The 18,507-nt window shown below is 39.8% G+C and overlaps 1 protein-coding gene across 20 annotated transcripts in view; it reads left to right on the forward strand.

Moving 5' to 3' along the window:
- Positions 1–18,507, forward strand: part of TENM2 (teneurin transmembrane protein 2) — a 704,879-nt gene that overhangs the window by 668,482 nt on the left and 17,890 nt on the right. For all 20 annotated transcript variants that reach the window (XM_081899086.1, XM_081899100.1, XM_081899097.1 and 17 more), the window contains 4 exons: positions 1,060–1,214; positions 1,781–2,655; positions 11,322–11,497; positions 15,013–15,248. In XM_081899086.1, coding sequence (XP_081755212.1) covers positions 1,060–1,214; positions 1,781–2,655; positions 11,322–11,497; positions 15,013–15,248 — 1,442 coding nt within the window. The remainder of the gene's footprint in view (positions 1–1,059; positions 1,215–1,780; positions 2,656–11,321; positions 11,498–15,012; positions 15,249–18,507) is intronic.

The raw sequence follows: 18,507 nt of genomic DNA on the forward strand, positions 1-18,507 counted from the left end.
AGTGCCTACGCTTCAGCTAGTCTTCCCTTTGGGAATGAATGAAAGTAGAGCAGAAGAAATATAAACAAACACTGTATAAAAGAAATGTCTACCTATTGGAAGAGTATAAATTCCAGCTTCAGTGGCTCATATAAATAAATAATTCTGACTCAATAAATTTGAAAAGCACAGCTGAAGCGAACCATAAAAATCTGACATTCAAACACTTAGGGTATTTTTCAATATAAAAATGATAAACATTAATTTTGTAACTTGCTTGTTCCTCTTAAAATAAACCAATATGAAGTCCTCTAGCTTTTTCTGCAGCATGAGTTTTCTTTCATTGTGCTAATTAAATTCACCTTAGTGGCACCAAACACAGAAGCTATTACCTTACATGATGTAGGCAGCATAACTGGTGGTACTTTTCCTTACCAAAACTGCCTTGGTGCCCATGCTTCTGTAGCTCAAGGACAGTAACATCTGAAGGAAAGGAAGAAGCACTTAAAGGATAAGAAGGTAGTGTTTACACATGTACTTGTTCAGGCATATACACATGGGTATCCAGCCAAAATGTGTTTACAAAGAACTTGTGACTGGAGTCACAGTGCACCAGGGGGAGGTTGCCTTGCCTAATGACTGGAGATTGGCTACAATATCTACAGTAGTACAGTTTTTGGTGGGGCAACGAAAGCTCAGATTTATTACAGCATAGAGAACAAACAGATACTAAGACTATACATATACACAGCGGACTAGATGGATAGTTATTTCAATTAGTTTATTTTCTGCAAAAAAATAAATTGAAAAGTAGTGTCAGCTTTATATATTTGTATATAATACCAGGAAACTAGTGGTGTTACTGTTAGCTTGTAAATTAATTTGTTGAGAATTTAGAACCAAAGATTTCATTCACTCTAATGGAGCAGTACTTTTGAGATGGTTGAAATGGCGTCGTACTTCGGCTCAAAAAGTCAGAAGCAAATACTTACAAGTGAGGGACAGCTACAATAATTGGTGAATTTATCAGCAAACCATGAGGTCAGACAACTCATTTTTACTTTCTTTGCACCCTGGTAGGAATTGCAGTAGATAAGTATGGCCTTATGTATTTTGTTGATGCTACAATGATCCGAAAAGTTGATCAGAATGGAATAATATCAACTCTGCTTGGCTCTAATGACCTAACTGCTGTTCGGCCACTAAGCTGTGATTCCAGCATGGATGTTACCCAGGTAGAGTGTTACTTCTTGTTTGTAATAAAACAGATGGTTATTTATTTTGGATAAATGCCTAGTTGTTCTCCCTAGGTAACACTGTGTATTCCAATCTGATGGGGAAAAGGGGTTTTGAATGTAGTGATGATGAAATACAGTTACTGATATAACAAACAAGTTTTCTCTGCAGCAGATGACATATCTCAGTGATAGAAAAATAGAGCTGTGGTCATATTGTGTTTAATTGGCTTTGCTTTTCCTATATATCTTTGAAGCGTTTAGTCCCATGTACTGCATATATCATTACTCAGTGTAAGCACTGTGTGTAGTTTTAATAAATAGAGAAAAGAAATGTGTCCAAGTGAACTACACACAGCGTAGCTCTTTGAGTTGCTCAGTTAAGATTTGAGCAATTAGTTGTTATTTCATACATAGAATAATAGAATTGTAGAGTTGGAAGGGACCCTGTGGGTTATCTAGTCCAACCTCCCTGAATGCAGGAATCTCAGTACATAATTTATATGTGTTCAAAGAAATGTCCAGATTGTTCTAAAACCAGTCCTAACTTATTGTGCCTCTTGTAGGTGCGCCTGGAGTGGCCGACTGACCTTGCTGTTAATCCAATGGATAACTCCCTGTATGTACTGGAGAACAATGTCATTTTGCGGATCACTGAGAACCATCAGGTTAGCATCATTGCTGGCCGTCCAATGCACTGCCAGGTTCCTGGTATAGACTACTCTCTCAGCAAACTGGCCATTCATTCTGCACTGGAGTCAGCCAGTGCCATTGCCATCTCACACACTGGAATTCTTTACATCAGTGAAACAGATGAGAAAAAAATTAACCGGCTTCGCCAGGTCACCACGAATGGCGAGATTTGCCTCTTGGCTGGGGCAGCTTCAGACTGCGACTGCAAAAATGATGTCAACTGTAATTGCTACGCTGGCGATGATGCTTATGCCACTGATGCCATCTTAAATACCCCATCCTCCTTAGCAGTGGCACCAGATGGCACTATTTACATAGCAGATCTTGGAAATATACGTATCAGGGCTGTCAGCAAAAACAAACCTGTTCTTAACTCTTTCAACCAATATGAAATTGCGTCTCCGGGAGAGCAGGAACTGTATGTCTTCAACATTGACGGTATCCACCAATATACCCTCAGCCTTGTTACGGGAGAATATCTATATAATTTCACCTATAGTGCCGATAATGATGTGACGGAGGTGATTGATAACAATGGCAACTCTCTAAAAATTCGGCGGGATACCAATGGAGCACCACGTCATTTTCTAATGCCTGACAATCAAATAGTGACTCTTGCTGTTGGCACAAATGGTGGGCTTAAGGTAGTGTCAACCCAGACCTTGGAACTTGGATTAATGACTTATCATGGGAGCAGTGGTCTCTTGGCAACAAAAAGTGATGAGACAGCATGGACGACCTTTTATGAGTAAGGCTCTTTTCAAAATAATGTTGCACATTCATTTTGTGTCTAGCTGATAAACAGGTAGGACTTCATGATGGTTCAAGGACAAGGCAGCATTTTCTGTGCCTCAAAAGACCACTAGTTTTGCGCAAATTTTCTTATTTGGCATAATCTACTCTAAATTCCTTTGGGGGATTTCTGCGTAATTGAAAACCGCTTTTCAAATTTGGCAAGGTCAAAGGAGGAGGCTTGAGATGGGTGAAAGAATTTTCAGGTAAGGTTAGACGGGTAGAGAATTATACAGAGAAGAACTATACTGTGAATTAACTGGTGGTCTTCGTTTTAGAGAAAAGCATAGGAACATATAAAACTGCCTTAACAGAGTCAGATCAGCAGTTCATCTAGCTTAGCATTGCCTATACCAGGGGTCTGCAACCCGCGGCTCCGGAGCCGCATGTGGCTCTTTTACACCTTTGCCGTGGCTCCGGAGCGGATACTAGCGAGGGGAGGAGGCGCATTGTGCGCCCCGACACTCCCCACTGTGGCGAGCGCTGTACTGGCTGTGATGTCGCATGGGGGCGGTGTGTGTGTTAGTCACGCACCGTCCCGACATCACCTTCTCGCCCGCCCGCCCGCTACATTGTAAGGGGCATGTACGCTGGTCACTGCATTGAAAGGGGGCATGTACGCTGGTCACTGTTTTGAAGGGGAGTGAAGAACACAAACAAAAAGGTAACTTGTTAATTTAACGTTTATTTCTATGAGGAGGAGTAATTCTGAGAAACAAAGAAATAATAAAAAAGTGGCAAAAAAAATATTTTTATAATGATGAGTTTTGCGGCTTCCCGTTGTTTTTTCTTTGGAAACAGGTCCAAGTGGCTCTTTTTGTCTTAAAGGTTGCAGACCCCTGGCCTATACTCTCAGGCAGCAGCTCCTATGACTGCAGATAGGACATTCCCATCCCTCCCTGGATTGAGCTTCAAACCTTATGCATGTAAGACAGATAGTCTAATACTGAGCTCTGGCCCTTCCTTAGAATATCTGCCTTTAAATTTTATTTATTTATTTACAAATGTGCACATCTTTTCAGTGCAGCTCAGAGAATACGGTAATGACATTCAAGTGAATTTGGATAACTGCTAATGTTTTGAATGTCCTTTGGAGAAGCAGCTGTATTACAGTGTCCAGCAGCCTAAAATGCAACTACAATTTATGGATATTTAGGATGCATGCATATGTATAGCAGCTGCCAGGATAGGACCCAGCTTTCACGATCCTGCATGCCACGACAGAGAATATTTCCCATACAGTACTTGCTCTGCCCAACTCATAACCTAATAAATGATGGCTACACCCTACTAAGCTTTCTTTCTCCAGGGATTTCAATACTGCAGTTTCTTTTGGAACTCAGATGACAAGTCTTGCTGTTCAAATGGGCAGGATATTGGGACCGTGCTCTATCTGGGCAGATAAAGCATTGATTGACTTTGCTGATTGCTCATTCCTCAGATTGTTGAGGAAATTGGATCCTAAGGTATCTGAAAGAAATTTAGTGTGACTTATATAATTTCTAGAGAGCTCAAAATTACACTCGTTTCAGGAACTAGTAGATGAGAAAGACAAAATTTCCTCTTTAACTGAAACAGATGACAGATAAGATAATAGGGTGCGTGTGCGTGTGCATGCGTGTCTGTACAGGAAAACCAGTGTCATTAACCAATGTTTTTCCAAAGAGTGTCCTCAGCTATATATTTTGCCAGTGTTGTAGAATTTCTTCAAGTAAGTGACATTCTGCAAATACTGATTATGAAAAATATGAATATGCAGATGTAGGTGATTAAGGGTAAAATGTTTAGCTGCCTACTGATAGTTATGTGGCATCTCTTGTCCTTTATATGGAGTTCACACCCTTCTAAGAAAGCACATCAACTTGCCATGTGACACAGTAGGCTGGGGTGGTTAGTATTCATAAGTAGAGTCCTTGTCAGGGAAGTATCCATCCCCACTGTTGGAAATCAAATATTTTCCAAGATAAGATTGCTTTTGATAGCACTTATTGACAGCCACCCAGTTATCTGTCAGTTGTAAATGGAAAAAGATTAATCCACCATCTATTAAGAAATGGTATATGGGATTAGGCTACATGGTCAAACTAACCAATGTGATAAGATTAAGAGAGAGGAAGCAACAAAATGATTTGTTTATACATAAATGGAGCTTGTTTATTCACTACAAGAATGGCAAGGTACAGGAAGCACTTCAGCCACATGCTGTGTTAGGAACAGTATGATTAGTAAGCTGGTTTTTGGTTTTCTTCCCCCCCCCCTTTTTTCTATTGCCCCCTAAAATAAATTTTATTTAATTTTGAGAGTTTAAAAGAATTATCTAAATGTTTACTATTAGCTTACATACACCCTTAACATTACTCTGATTTGTTTTTCTTTTCCATTTTGTAGGTACAATATGTAAGGATTACTATGATTAATGTGCTTCCCACTGGTGATTAATTACAATTGTATTATTTATTGTATTATTTATTGTATCAACATATTTACCTTGGTAAGAATTCAGTGTCACACTCTTCTCATCGTTCCATTAGCACAGGCTTTCCTTTTTGCCAGACAATCTCCCTGCATGCTGTTCTTGGGGTTCTCCTGAACCTCCAGACCAGACCAGAGGGGAGAGTTCTGCTAGCAAGGAGCGCTCACACTGGCTTCCACTAGTGCCAGGTTACTTGAATCTGGGCTCTTGGGTTGTATTAAACCAAACCCTACTCAGTCTACCAATTGAAATTAATTAACCTAAGTCATGCCATAAATGAATCATAGAATTGTAAAGTTGGAAGGGATCCTGAGAGTCATCTAATCCAACATCCTGCAATGCAGAAATCTCAACTAAAGCATCCATGACAGGTGGCCATCCATCCTCTGCTTAAAAACCTCCAAGGAAGGAGTGTCCACAACCTGCCAAGAGAATCTGTTCCACTGTCAAAGAGCTCTTACTGTCAGAAAGTTCTTCCTGGTGTTTAGTCAGAATCTCCTTTCTTGTCACTTGAAGCCATTGTTCAAGTCCTACCCTCCGGAGCAGGAGAAAACAAGCTTGCTACATCTTTCACGTGACAGCCCTTCAGATACTTGAAGATGGCTATCATCTCTCCTCTCGGGTCTCCTTTTCCCCCCAAGCTAAACATCCTCAACTCCCTCAGCCATTTCTCATAAGGTTTGGTTTCCAGACCCTTACCTTGAGTATTGTGGTGGCCACTGCGCATTTTCCAGCTTGTCAATATCCTTCTTAAATTGTGGCTCCATGTTCATTAACGTCAGTGACTTTTCTCTAGTATTCAATCCCACCCCTACTTTTTTCATGCTTATATATGTTTGTATGGACGTTTGGTATAAAAAAGTAAACAAAACTTTTTTTCTTTTTGCAATAGATCTGCTTGCTGGGGAAAGCTTCCGTCTTAAGGGGAAGTCTGGGCAAGCAGCAGATCTATGCGCAAGGAAGCACCCTAGCCTTCTGCTTCACTTAAGTATGGTCTGCCCAGTGTTCCTCACAGCGGCTCAGTTCAGCGATAATAATGCTAAGCTATTGTTTAGAAATACGTGAGTGAGCCTGGGCAAGCCTCAGGCTTGCATATTTGGTTGTTTATTTCTCCTCTGATGCAGCCACAAATAAATTGGAAGCATCCATTTCCTGGTTTAAACTAATTGCCGTTTCTTGTTACATTCAGACTGGGGCAAGCTGTCTTTAGTTTATACTGTGGCTTCCTGAAACAGGCCAAGGTCAAACCCAGACTTATTATCCTGGCTTGTTTCAATAAATGCTAGTTTAAACTATTTATGATCCGTATCAATTTTGCATACATTCTATCTCATTTCTGCATTAGTCTGCATTTTTTTAAAAAAAAAATCTGCATGAAAATTTGTATTTAAATATGCTGTTCTGTCACAGAATGAAAATGTATTTCTACACTTTTTTCCTTTTACTAAAATGCACATTATAATGCATTTTGGTATGTTTTGAGAGCCAAGAACTGTATTACAGAATTCAGAGAAGTGTGATAATTATGTTTCAGTTAGTACAGGAGTTGTGGATCAGGTCTGTTTGCACTGGAATTAATAAAAGCCAAATTCTTCAAGCTTCCTTAGTTTTAACAAACCAAAATTCACTGGTTCAGACATAATGACAGACTAGAGTTAGTTTCAGCTAGGTAGTGGATTCTTCGAATCTCCTTGTGGCTGTAGCAGAAGAGTGGTGTGTGTAGAGGTTTTTACATATGCACTGGACTAATGTGTCTACAGACATCAAAGACAAACATTGTGGTGAAGTACATTCCTCTTCATTTTATCAGTGCGTCCTCCAGAAAATGAATATAACTATTTCAGCTTTTCTTGAGGAAAAAAACTGTCGCAAAGACACCCTATGTATGTTTCATGTCTCCCCCACACCCTAAAAAATAAACCTTACTTTTTAGAATACTCAGGGCACCATTAGATCAGGCTACTTGTTGGTAATTATTAATTGTTACGTGGCCTCTTCAAAGTATAATGTGTACACCATACAACTATATTCAAGGACATAAAAAGCTATGGACACATAGCTGATATAGTTGGAAACTAACTATCATTTCTAAAGCTATCTCTTTTTTTAGGTATTGATGGAGTTTTTCAATGGAGTAGGAGAGCACTGCCACCTGCTGATCATTTTGTAGAATAGCCACTTGTAAATGTGTGTTTCATGGATCTTGCTGATGGAGTTACATTATTATTTTTTGAACCAGGAGATGTGTGACCACCTTGTCATTCCTTGTCTGAAAGACAGTTTACAATGATATTGAAACAGGCTTCATCTAGAGTAACATGAAGCGGTTTCATGAACAGTAAACTACTGGAGGTTTTTAAGCAGAGCTTGGATGGCCATCTGTCATGCATTGAGATTCCTACATTGCAGGAGGTTGGACTAGATGACCCCTCGGTATCCCTTCCAACAGTATGATTCTATGATTCTGTACTACATAGTTTGTTGGGGGGTTTTAGGCTCACTAGTGCAGGCATACAAATATACACCTTTTAAAGCTAACCGTGGTTACAAAAAGAAAGAAACGCTTTTTTGGTGAATAATAAAAATTTATGATTAAGGTAATAACTAACAGCAGATTTGGGCAGTGTAACTTTGGAGGGTTCACACTTTAGAGAGCTCCCATTAGATAATGGCAGAGTTAGGTGCTCCTGTGTCCTATAGAATAACTCACCTATTTTGAAAACACTGAATAGGATTGACTCCAATTGTTCAGAATTTTGTGACTGTGGATGATATGAAAACAGTCTAATTGGTATATTGGCTAAAATGTTCCATGTACATTCTGCTGAGCCTTGTATATTTTAAACGCCAAGTTGCTGGCTAAGCCCACTAGGGAATGAATTGTCACAGGCAAATGTAAGATTTACAAGAACAAATATAGCAGTCAGGCATAACCATGCATAAGGGACACCCAAAACAATCCAAGATACTAGGAGCAATTTGAGCAACCTGAAATACGTTAGGGGAAATAGTAGCAGGATTCATGGAATCATAGAATTTGAGAGTTGGAAGGGACGCTGAAGGTCAACTAGTTCAACCCCCTGTAATGCAGGAATCTTTTGTCCAACGTGAGCCTCGAACCCACAGCCCTGAGATTAAGAGTCTCATTCATGTAAACCAATGTAAACCAGTTTCTCCTAAATTAATGAACATGGTGTAGAATCTGACATGTGAATGCCTGGCAATTATTTTAACCATAGGGCTAATTAGTAGTGATACGTTACATCATTTAGAAATAAACACCACATACTGAAAGAAACTACCATGGCCATAAAGTGATCCCATTCTCCTCCCCATCCTCAGTTTCCTCTAACTAATGTTCCTAGATCAGGGCATTTTCTTCAGATTAATGACTCTCCAGCATTTCTGAGATACTAACTCCTCCCAGCCGCTCATCAGTTCCCAGGAAATGTCCTGCTCCATCATAGTTATTGCTTAATAAATGTATTTATAGCTGCCTACTGCCTGGGTCCGTGCAATAATTAAGTCACATTATTGAGCACCTAACGCAACCCAGTCAGGAGGACTCCTTTCCAGATGATGACAAGCAGGACAGCAGCTGCCATTCCCCATATGCTATTCAGTCTGCTGCTTACCTTTCCTCCTGGACAAGTCTAGAAAGAGTTACACAATGGGACAATTTGCCAGTTTCAGTTATTAGTGCCTCATTAACACATCACTATTCCCCCTTGCTCCCCCCCCCATGTCTCTTGAGAAACAGATAGCATTAATTTTCTGCTCCTCCCCAAAAATTGCTGATCCAGAGGTTTTTTAAAAAAATGATCAAAGCAATTTGCACCAAATGACTTTTTTCTTCTGCCAAATCAAGTAATTTTTATCATATACATAATTTTAAATTACTTTATTAAATCCAGTTATGCCATGAGAGAAGGCATTAATAGCTCTATTCCCCGAACAATGATTGGTGTTTTCTATTGCTTCAGGAGTAGATACCACCCACTTTTTCTCAGTAATTCTTTTTGTGAGGTTCTAATCCTGATAAAATGTTATTGCTTATTTCTGAACCCCTTCTGCTTGCATATTTGTTTATTAATTCATCTTGAGATTATTATTATTTAATTCTGTTCTGCAGCCAAAAAAGTATCACAGAGCAGAAAAAAGGAGGAGCAAAGACTATCCCTGCCATCAAGGATTGTGAAGGCTAGGTAGACGAAAGAAACACAAACACACACACACACACACACACACATTAAGGCTGCAATTCTGAAGCTTAGGGGACTGTGGGGACAGAGGCTGGAGGTGTTTTTTCTGCCTTATCCAGTGTTCTGCCACAAAGGGGAGGAAATAAGCAAGATTGGATTACATCAGCTCCTGGGCTGGTGTAATTTCCTTGCTAGTTTTTTTGGGGGGGAGGTTGGGACTGGGGAGGCTATGCATTCTTTGGATCCATGCCTTCCCCTGCTCCCCTACCTGGCATACCCTCCTTTTGACCCTAGCGACCTCACAGCCTCTGACATCAGTATAGCAAATGCCTCTGAGGTTGCCACAGGAGTGAGGAGGGGGAAACTGGCCCTCTCTGTCAAAATTGCGCCTCTGCCCTTCTGACACAAAGATCTGCCTAACCTTATCACTGAGTGTAGCATTATGTATTTCAATTGGAGCTGCAATAACTGCGGAGTAAAGATTCCTCCAAAGTACCTTTAGCTTCAAAATGTACAGCATTTGGTCACAGCAGATCCCAAACTTGTCCAGAGGCTGCTCCCCCATGGTGGGAGCAGAACCGCAGCTAGGTGATCTTCCACCCCTGGCAGAACCGCCCAGATTGTGCCCCCTAGCCACGGACAAATTAGCTCTTCTTTCCGCCTCTCCTCCAACCCCCAACCCTCCATTTCCACCCATTCAATTCACCCTCTATTAAAAACCATTTCTTATGAGGCAATAATCGATATTTATATTTATGGACATATTTTTAGCTGATTTTTTGCGACCCCATCTCTTGCACCCCTGGCAGGGGCCCACCTCACACACCCCTAGCTACGGCCCTGGGTGGGAGTCAGCAACTTCCATACCAACCAAAATAACTACAGAAACAAGGAAATCAGGACACACAGTTTTCCCTAAAGATCACTTTTATCTGTGGCCAATTTATTGGTCCTATTCACTGGCTCATTTCACACATAATACCAAGTCACAGTGAGAAAAACATTTCATAGCATTTCATAGCAAGACACGATTTGGAATGTAGTGGATGTAACCACTAACTATAGGTTGTATTTGCTGTCCAAACCAAAACTGCAAATGGTTCTTTGTGAGATACTAACATAATTTGCTGGTTCAGGTGCAGTGGCAAACTATGATATATCTTAGATGAGTTATTGCACAAGTGCGTATCAGGAGAAGGAAGCACATGAACAGAAGTGGTTTGCCTGAGATACAATGCCCTGATATGCACCTGTGTGCTGACTCTTCTGAAATGTAGGTAAAAAATTTTGTATGCTAAATTATTTACATTTAAAGCTTTTAAAATGTATTGCTTTTTTTGCAATTTAGATTTTAACGTTTCCAAGAGTGACATTTGGACTTTGCTTATTCTTCCTTCTCCCAGCTGAAATTTCTGCTGTCCCTCTCACAGACATTTCCAGGCAGATAATGTCACTGCACACTTTGAAGAATGAAATTCTCTGCAATATGTTTTTAGTTTATCTTATGAGGGGAAAATGGAAAGAATGGTTGCTCAGTAAGCAGAGGCAAAGAGAAGATGTTCTTGCACTCTGTAAATATACCAGGAATTAAAACTGAGTATCCAAATAACCATTCTCCAGGAAGATTCATAGGGGAAAAGGCATCCCCAAAGGTTTGCTAGATGCAGCATACTCCTTTCTGGTCCTAGGATTCTATTTGCCTTGGCACATGAATCTAACAGTTAATTGTTTCTCTAAAATGCTGGTGCATCCTTGATTTTGATACTGAAAAATATTGTACACCATTCATCTTTGCTGTAATAATTTGCTCCTGTGATATTTTCATTTCCATTCTCTAGACTTTCACATCTGTTTCATATTTTTTAACTTCAGAAAGTACATGTATATATTGGCTCCATTCATTTTTGAAAAGTTAAATATGTGGGACTTCTTTCTTGCATCTTTTAGTTATGATCACGAAGGACGCCTAACCAATGTGACTCGCCCTACTGGTGTAGTAACCAGCCTTCATCGTGAAATGGAAAAGTCCATTACTATTGATATTGAAAACTCCAACCGGGACGATGATGTCACTGTAATTACCAATCTCTCCTCTGTGGAGGCATCCTATACAGTTGTTCAAGGTATAGAAATGCTTCTCAAAAGAATCATTATCCAATAACAATAATCACTTCTTAGTTAACGAATGTCTACATCACTACCACCATTTCCATAGGACTGGAAGGAAGCATAGATATTATATGTTCTGTTGCTATGCAAATGCATTTGTTCACAGAAAAATAATTTCATGTCCTGTGGATCATTCCAGTTCAAAAAGGAAATCAGATTGTTCAGCATTTTTTTAATGCTTCCCATATAAGATCTAATGACAAGTTTGAGAAGAAGCTATATCCATACATTAAAAACGTTTCTCAAGGGTGATAGAAGAGCCACCCAAGATGAGCTCCTTCCAGACCTCAACACATTTGTACTTCTTAGGCCAGGACTAACCCAGATCTGCAACTTCTCACTCAATGCAATACATATCTTGCATTGATTATCCATCCTGGGGATCCAGGTGACAACCAAGCTTTTATTTTGAAAGCCATTTATTCTTCTTCATGCTCCCTGTGCAGACATACATGTGTGTTAGGTACCTGTGTAGAGCTTATCTCAGGAGCTTTCTAAAGCTGAAACCTGTGAACTAGTGCACATGGTCCCTCTCTTCAAGCAAAAATATCTTACCTATTGTACATGCCTCAAGGAGGAGGAAAACTCTTTCCTTCAGTTTTCTTTTGACTGATACAACAGTCACATTGAAGAAACCTTCCTAGTGGAGATTCTCTTCAGTGAGCTTTATTAAGTCCCTGTCTTTTTGTGGTTTGTTAGGAAACTTTTACTTACTCGATTTACATTAATTAGATGGTTTTTTCATGGTTTGTGGTTGTTTATTTTAATCAGGTTGCTTCTTCCTTTGCCCTGTGCACCTATGGGGCAGTGGGTCTTGTTTCCCAAGTATTCACAGAGATGGAACTAAGATACAGATCTCCAACAGCTGTGATGGCTGCCTCATCTGTTTAGGAAATAAATCCTGCCCTCAGGGGAAGGAATTTGCTAAACAAGGTTGCAGGAACTGATTGGTCATCATATTTCTGTGCTTTTCTCTGGAAGTGAATTTTGTGGACATCTTATATTATGGCCTTTGAGTTCACTTGCTTCCACCTCCCTTGTACTTGGGTTGTTGGCTCACCCATGGGCACATGACACTTATTTGTTATAATTTAAAATTGCCCTTTTGGCAGCTGTTACATCAGCTAGCATGTGACTTATTCTGTGACTCACCATATCTTTGCAACCATCAAGATAAAGTGTTTTTATACTTTGATAATGGTATTTGTTTGTCTAAAGTTATATCCAATTCCATCTCAGTCAAGATTTGGTTCTTCTGCATGTTTTCCTGACATGGAAAGCACCTTTCAATTGCCACACGTTTAGAGGGCTTCGTCCTGCCCAGTTGATAGAATTTACGTTTCTTCCAAAAAAGCCATGTTTACCTGCGTGACCCAATGTAATGATGTTCATAAAGCTTTACACCTTGGGTGTTTGAGCAAGGTCTGATGTATAATTCATTAGAGCTTTCTAAGCAGGGTGTTGCTGTTTTTTGCCTGGTATTAATGAATACCAGTCACTAATTGATGTTACCTTAGATGATCACAGCTCACATACCCTTTCCCGCTAAAGATGCCTCATTCTCAACTGGGACATTTTTCGTGTCTCAGTCATGAGGCAAAGGACATTATTTCCCCCCTTGAGGCATGTGCAGCAATTAAATCATTGTACCTTGAGGGGAAAGGCATGAGTGTCTTATCCTGAACTTCTACTCTTGAAAGTTTCCAGGGCATGCTCTGCACAGATGCAGCGAACAGATGTGTGAGTGCATTACCATGCACACAAAAATCAAGTACAGCCCAAACGTGGAATGATGAAGAGGTCCCAATGAAAGAAGATTGGATATAGAAACTAATAGAGTATGCAGAAATGGCGAAACTTACTGGAAGAATTAAGAAATCAAGAACAACAAATTTTTCAGAAAGCAATGGAAGGGGTTTATTGAGTATTAACAAACAAACTGTAAACATGAGAGAATAGACGATTAAAAGAATAAGTTAAGGCAATTTGGAGTATGCAGGAAAGGATGAAAATAAATGTAAGGAACCGAAGAAAGAGGGAGAAGGGAGTCAAAATTGAAAATGTTAAAATTATGGTTAAATGATTGTAATGTATATAAGTGAAAATTATATATATATATATTTTAAATCAAGTACAGATAAGCAAGCTGGTGTTTCTCCCCATGGTATCTCTCCCGTGGGTCAGTTTAAAGTATTTTTATTCACTCACCTATTTTCCTGTGACCCATTTACCTCTAGTCTGAGGTCAGGAGAGAGTTGCCAAGAGAACTAACAGTCTTGTTTATTCTGTTAAGGAAGGCTTAGATTTCCTCAGCTTCAGAAGACGAATTTACAGCATAGCCACTGCAGCAGGGATTTGTAAGGGAGTTAATGGGAGCCTTACAAAAGCAATTCCATATTTCATATGCTATGACACTGTTACCAAAACTGCAGTGAAATGAATTTTGTTGATTTTTTTAAAATTGAGAAATAATGTCACTGAAAACAAACATTGTCACACAACAATAGCCTTCTGACATATAAATGCCAACATTTATGAACTATTTGCCTGTGTTGCAATGCCTTTATTTCTGTGCTACTAGATGATTAATTATGTAGATCTTTACTTTCTGACAGAAGGATAGAGGTTCTTGGATAGCAGCTGGTCACAGCATTGCTTTGCTGGAGAAACTCTTTTTATTATTCTAAAGAATAGGTCTGGTTGCAACAGCCACTTGAGAGTATAACCAAGTCATAAACTTGGTTTTATTTCTGTAACTTCTGTCAGTCAGTAAAAAGCCAGGTGTCTGTTTGGCTAGTACTATTTATTCAAGACAGAATGAAGAGTGACACTCTCACAAAAGATTATGTCTGGCAGCTCATTCTGAGTGAGCATCATGCCTTAAGGACCAAAACCTAATCTATAACATTGCGCCACACACACACACACACACACACACACACATATATATACACACACACACTAATAGAGCTCTTAAACCAGTTTAAAAGGAAAACCTGCTTATTTCTAAGAAAAGGCTCCAGCCATCTCTTTTTTCATTTCCAACTTGAATTGATTTCTTGCTGACCCAACACTTCAATTAAAATAATTTTTCCTCAGATTATACATGTAGCCACAGATATCAATGATATTTGCTATAAAAATATCAATATACATGTAGCCACAAATATCAATGATATTTGCTATAAAAAATATCAATATACATTTTGATTTACAATTAAGAAGCAAGTGGGAAACAAAATCCTAATAAACTGAAACCCCTCTGCTGGCTTCAAATTTTTAATAATGTTGTTCTTTACATAAACCACTAACATCTCAAATACCGTACCCACTTCCTCACCACACAACAGTTGCTGAGAAACATCATTTTAGATTTGCAGATGCACCATGAAAGCCTAGAAAATTAGGTAATATGTTTTCTTTATGACTAATGCTGCTAAGTTTCCCCCCACCCCTGTTATTGCTTCAGATCAAGTGAGGAACAGCTATCAGCTCTGCAATAATGGCACCTTAAGGGTGATGTATGCCAATGGAATGAGTATTAGCTTCCACAGCGAACCACATGTGCTAGCCGGTACTGTGACCCCAACCATAGGACGATGCAATATTTCCTTGCCAATGGAGAATGGCTTAAATTCCATAGAGTGGCGCCTCAGAAAGGAACAAATTAAAGGAAAAGTTACTGTGTTTGGAAGAAAGCTCAGGGTAAGTTCAACCCAGTCCTACAATAAAACAAGTTGCTTCAGAAATGGGGACTATTATCAATTCCTATATGCTGTATCATTTATTTCATATAAAATGTGAAAGTGATATATGCCTGGGTTATTTGAACTAAATTAACTATATGTAAGAGCTGTTTGACAGTGGAATTTGCTGCCAAGGAGTGTGGTGGAGTCTCCTTCTTTGGAGGTCTTTAAGCAGAGGCTTGACAACCATATGTCAGGAGTGCTCTGATGGTGTTTCCTGCTTGGCAGGGGGTTGGACTTGATGGCCCTTGTGGTCTCTTCCAACTCTATGATTCTATGTACACATAAGCTTCAAGCTCTGTTTGCAAATTCTATCCCACAATCCATTCACCAAAATCAACCCCACCCCAATCTGAGCTACAGTATTAGAAGTGAGCCTGACTGGGATAAAGCCCCAGAAAGAAGGGACTAAAGAGGGGAAGAAGGGACAATTTAAATTGTAGCTCCTGACCATAATGTTAACTGGGGCACACCTGGCTTTGATGAATGGTGCCTGCAGTTGTCATATGGTTTGCTCCTCAGTGAGGTAAAATGCACTCCAAGGATAACCGGTCAAGCATTGTTTTTCAGGTGTACACCATTCCATACTGTATCTCCTTACAACAATTTGAAATGATACAGCCCTAGGCACTATCTGAACTATAGATTAAAGTGGCATGATACTAGTTTCAAACTGTCAAGGCTTCACCCAACGGTTCCTGGGTACTGTAGTTCGCTAAAGGTGCTGAAAGTTGTTAGGAGATCCCTATTCCCTTCTTTCCAGAGAACTCTGGGAATTGTAGCCCTATGAGGGGAATAGGGTTTTTTTACAACTCTCAGCACCCTTTGCAAACAACACTTCCCATTATTCTTGCGGGGGGGTGACTATTTTAAGTGGTATGATACTGATTTAAATGTATAGCGCAGATGGGTCCTCATTGACTAATAATCCAGTACAACAAAAGACAAGGGTGGTGGGTGGGACGCAGGTGGTGCTGTGGGTTAAACCACAGAGCCTAGGACTTGCCGATCAGAAGGTCGGCGGTTCGAATCCCCGCGATGGGGCGAGCTCCCGTTGCTCGGTCCCTGTTCCTGCCAGTTCGAAACCACGTCAAGTGCAAGTAGATAAATAGGTACCACTCTGGCGGGAAGGTAAACGGCATTTCCGTGCACTGCTCTGGTTCACCAGAAGCAGCTTAGTCATGCTGGCCACATGGAAGCTGTACGCCGGCTTCCTCGGCCAATAAAGCGAGATGAGCGCTGCAACCCCAGAGTCGGTCATGACTGGACCTAATGGTCAGGGTTCCCTTTACCCTTTACCTTTTACGTACAACAAAAGATCACAGTAGAAGAGCATTTAAAAAGCCAGATAAACTAAACATTCATAAAAGCCTACTTGAATAAACAAGCATTCCTGACACTAAAAAGATAACACAGATAGTGTCAGGCAAGGCAGTAAGTTCCAAAGACAGGGCACTACAACAGAAAAGGGCCCTAGGCAATGTTATTCCCTATCCTATTGTGACTGGGCTGTTGGTATGATCTGCTGTATTTTTGGCAAAATAGAGAACCATATATGCTACTTCAGCTGTGTATGCGTTCCACCAAACATTTCAGGGTGGGGGGCACAAAAAGGTTGAGGAATTCTGGGCTATTTCATTTGCATAGCTCAGAGTCTGAAATCCTGCAGAACACAGTCACATTCGGCAGTTATCTTTTGAAACTTTTTGTAGTCACATCATTCCATATTTACCATTGTAGATTCTTCTTTTTAAATATATATATATATGTATATATATGATGTTTTTATTTATTTTTATGGTGCAGTTCTTTGATCAGGGAGTGAAGACAATGAATGTTCCACACCCACACACCACAACCCAACTTCAAATATTTGCAGAGGTTGTGTTATACTCTTTGCATGAAATCAACTCTGCAGTTTGAGGAGGCTCTCAAATAATAAGACCCTAAAATAAATGGATATAGTCCTGGCTCTGAGTAATAAAGCCTTAATAGAAATACTTGCAGTAATTAGCAGAAGTTAGATGTACAAGTATTGGAGCTGAATTCTTGCCAGAGTTAGATTTTTATTTTTATTTTTTGCACCATGTATATGCAAATCAAAACATAGCTTTATCTATCAACACCTCAGCATTTAATTGTCTTGTGTTAGTTCCTGTAACAGTAATCACATATCCATTTAGCTCTTTTAAATGAAAATCACTATGAGATTATAACAGGTTGAGTGGACTGAAAGTGCAATTTGAAAACAAGAGGGAAAGCGTTGAATGTATTTGCATCTCATTTATTTTAATTCAGCATTTTTTCAAACTGCATAGTGAATGAAATTAAAAAGCTTCACTAGAAAATAGCAAAGGAGCAGACAGGAGGCATAAAATACAACACACAGGTCAGTCACAGACGACACCTTGGTGAAGTGCTGGCCTCCAGATGGAGACAAATGGTGAAGGCTTGTGATTAATGGCGATGCCTCAATATGTCTGTGATTTGCAACTGTGATTTGGCTGAAAATAGCAGATTTTGAGCCAGCAGTAACAGCACAACCCTATGCATGTCTACTGACAAGTAAACCTTGTATCAGCAGAGCTTACTCCAAGGTAAGTGTGCATAGGATTAGAGTCTTGGTCTACAGTGCTAAACACCTTTTGATGGAGCCTGGTGGGACTTACTTCTAAGGTTTTTAAAATTTCTGCCAGCTACTTAATGGACTGATATGCCCAATGTGTGTGTGGGGGGGGGTGTCAAATAATTGTTTTGGGGAAATGGACAATACAGGAGACAATCATTTCATGCAGAGGTTCTGTTCCTGGCCCCTGCAAGTATTGACAGAGCATAAGTATGTTCCCCTTGTTATGCCCCATTATACCCTCTTCTGGGTCCAAAAGGACCCGCTCATGAGTGATCACGCTTCAATTGGACGCACCTAAAATGGTTGCCACCTGTATTTGAATTGTACAACTAAGAAGGAATTCTTAATCTTGCTTGGAAACAACACCCAATTCAGAAGCTTTCCCCCTTAAATTTCAACATTCAGAATCTGTTTTGGTTTCCTCAACAGTGAGAGAAAGGAATTATTGATAGTGAAGGAAAGGATGTCTGCACATGTTCAAAAGCACTGTCTTCTTACTATTTCATATGCTCCTGCATGGAGCACTGACTCAAAAAGCAAGCTGCATGTATAAGCTCAGGGGAACTATGAGATGATGTATATTTTGGTC

This window comes from Podarcis melisellensis, assembly GCF_964234715.1.
Source record: "Podarcis melisellensis genome assembly, chromosome: 2".
Lineage (NCBI taxonomy): Eukaryota > Metazoa > Chordata > Lepidosauria > Squamata > Lacertidae > Podarcis > Podarcis melisellensis.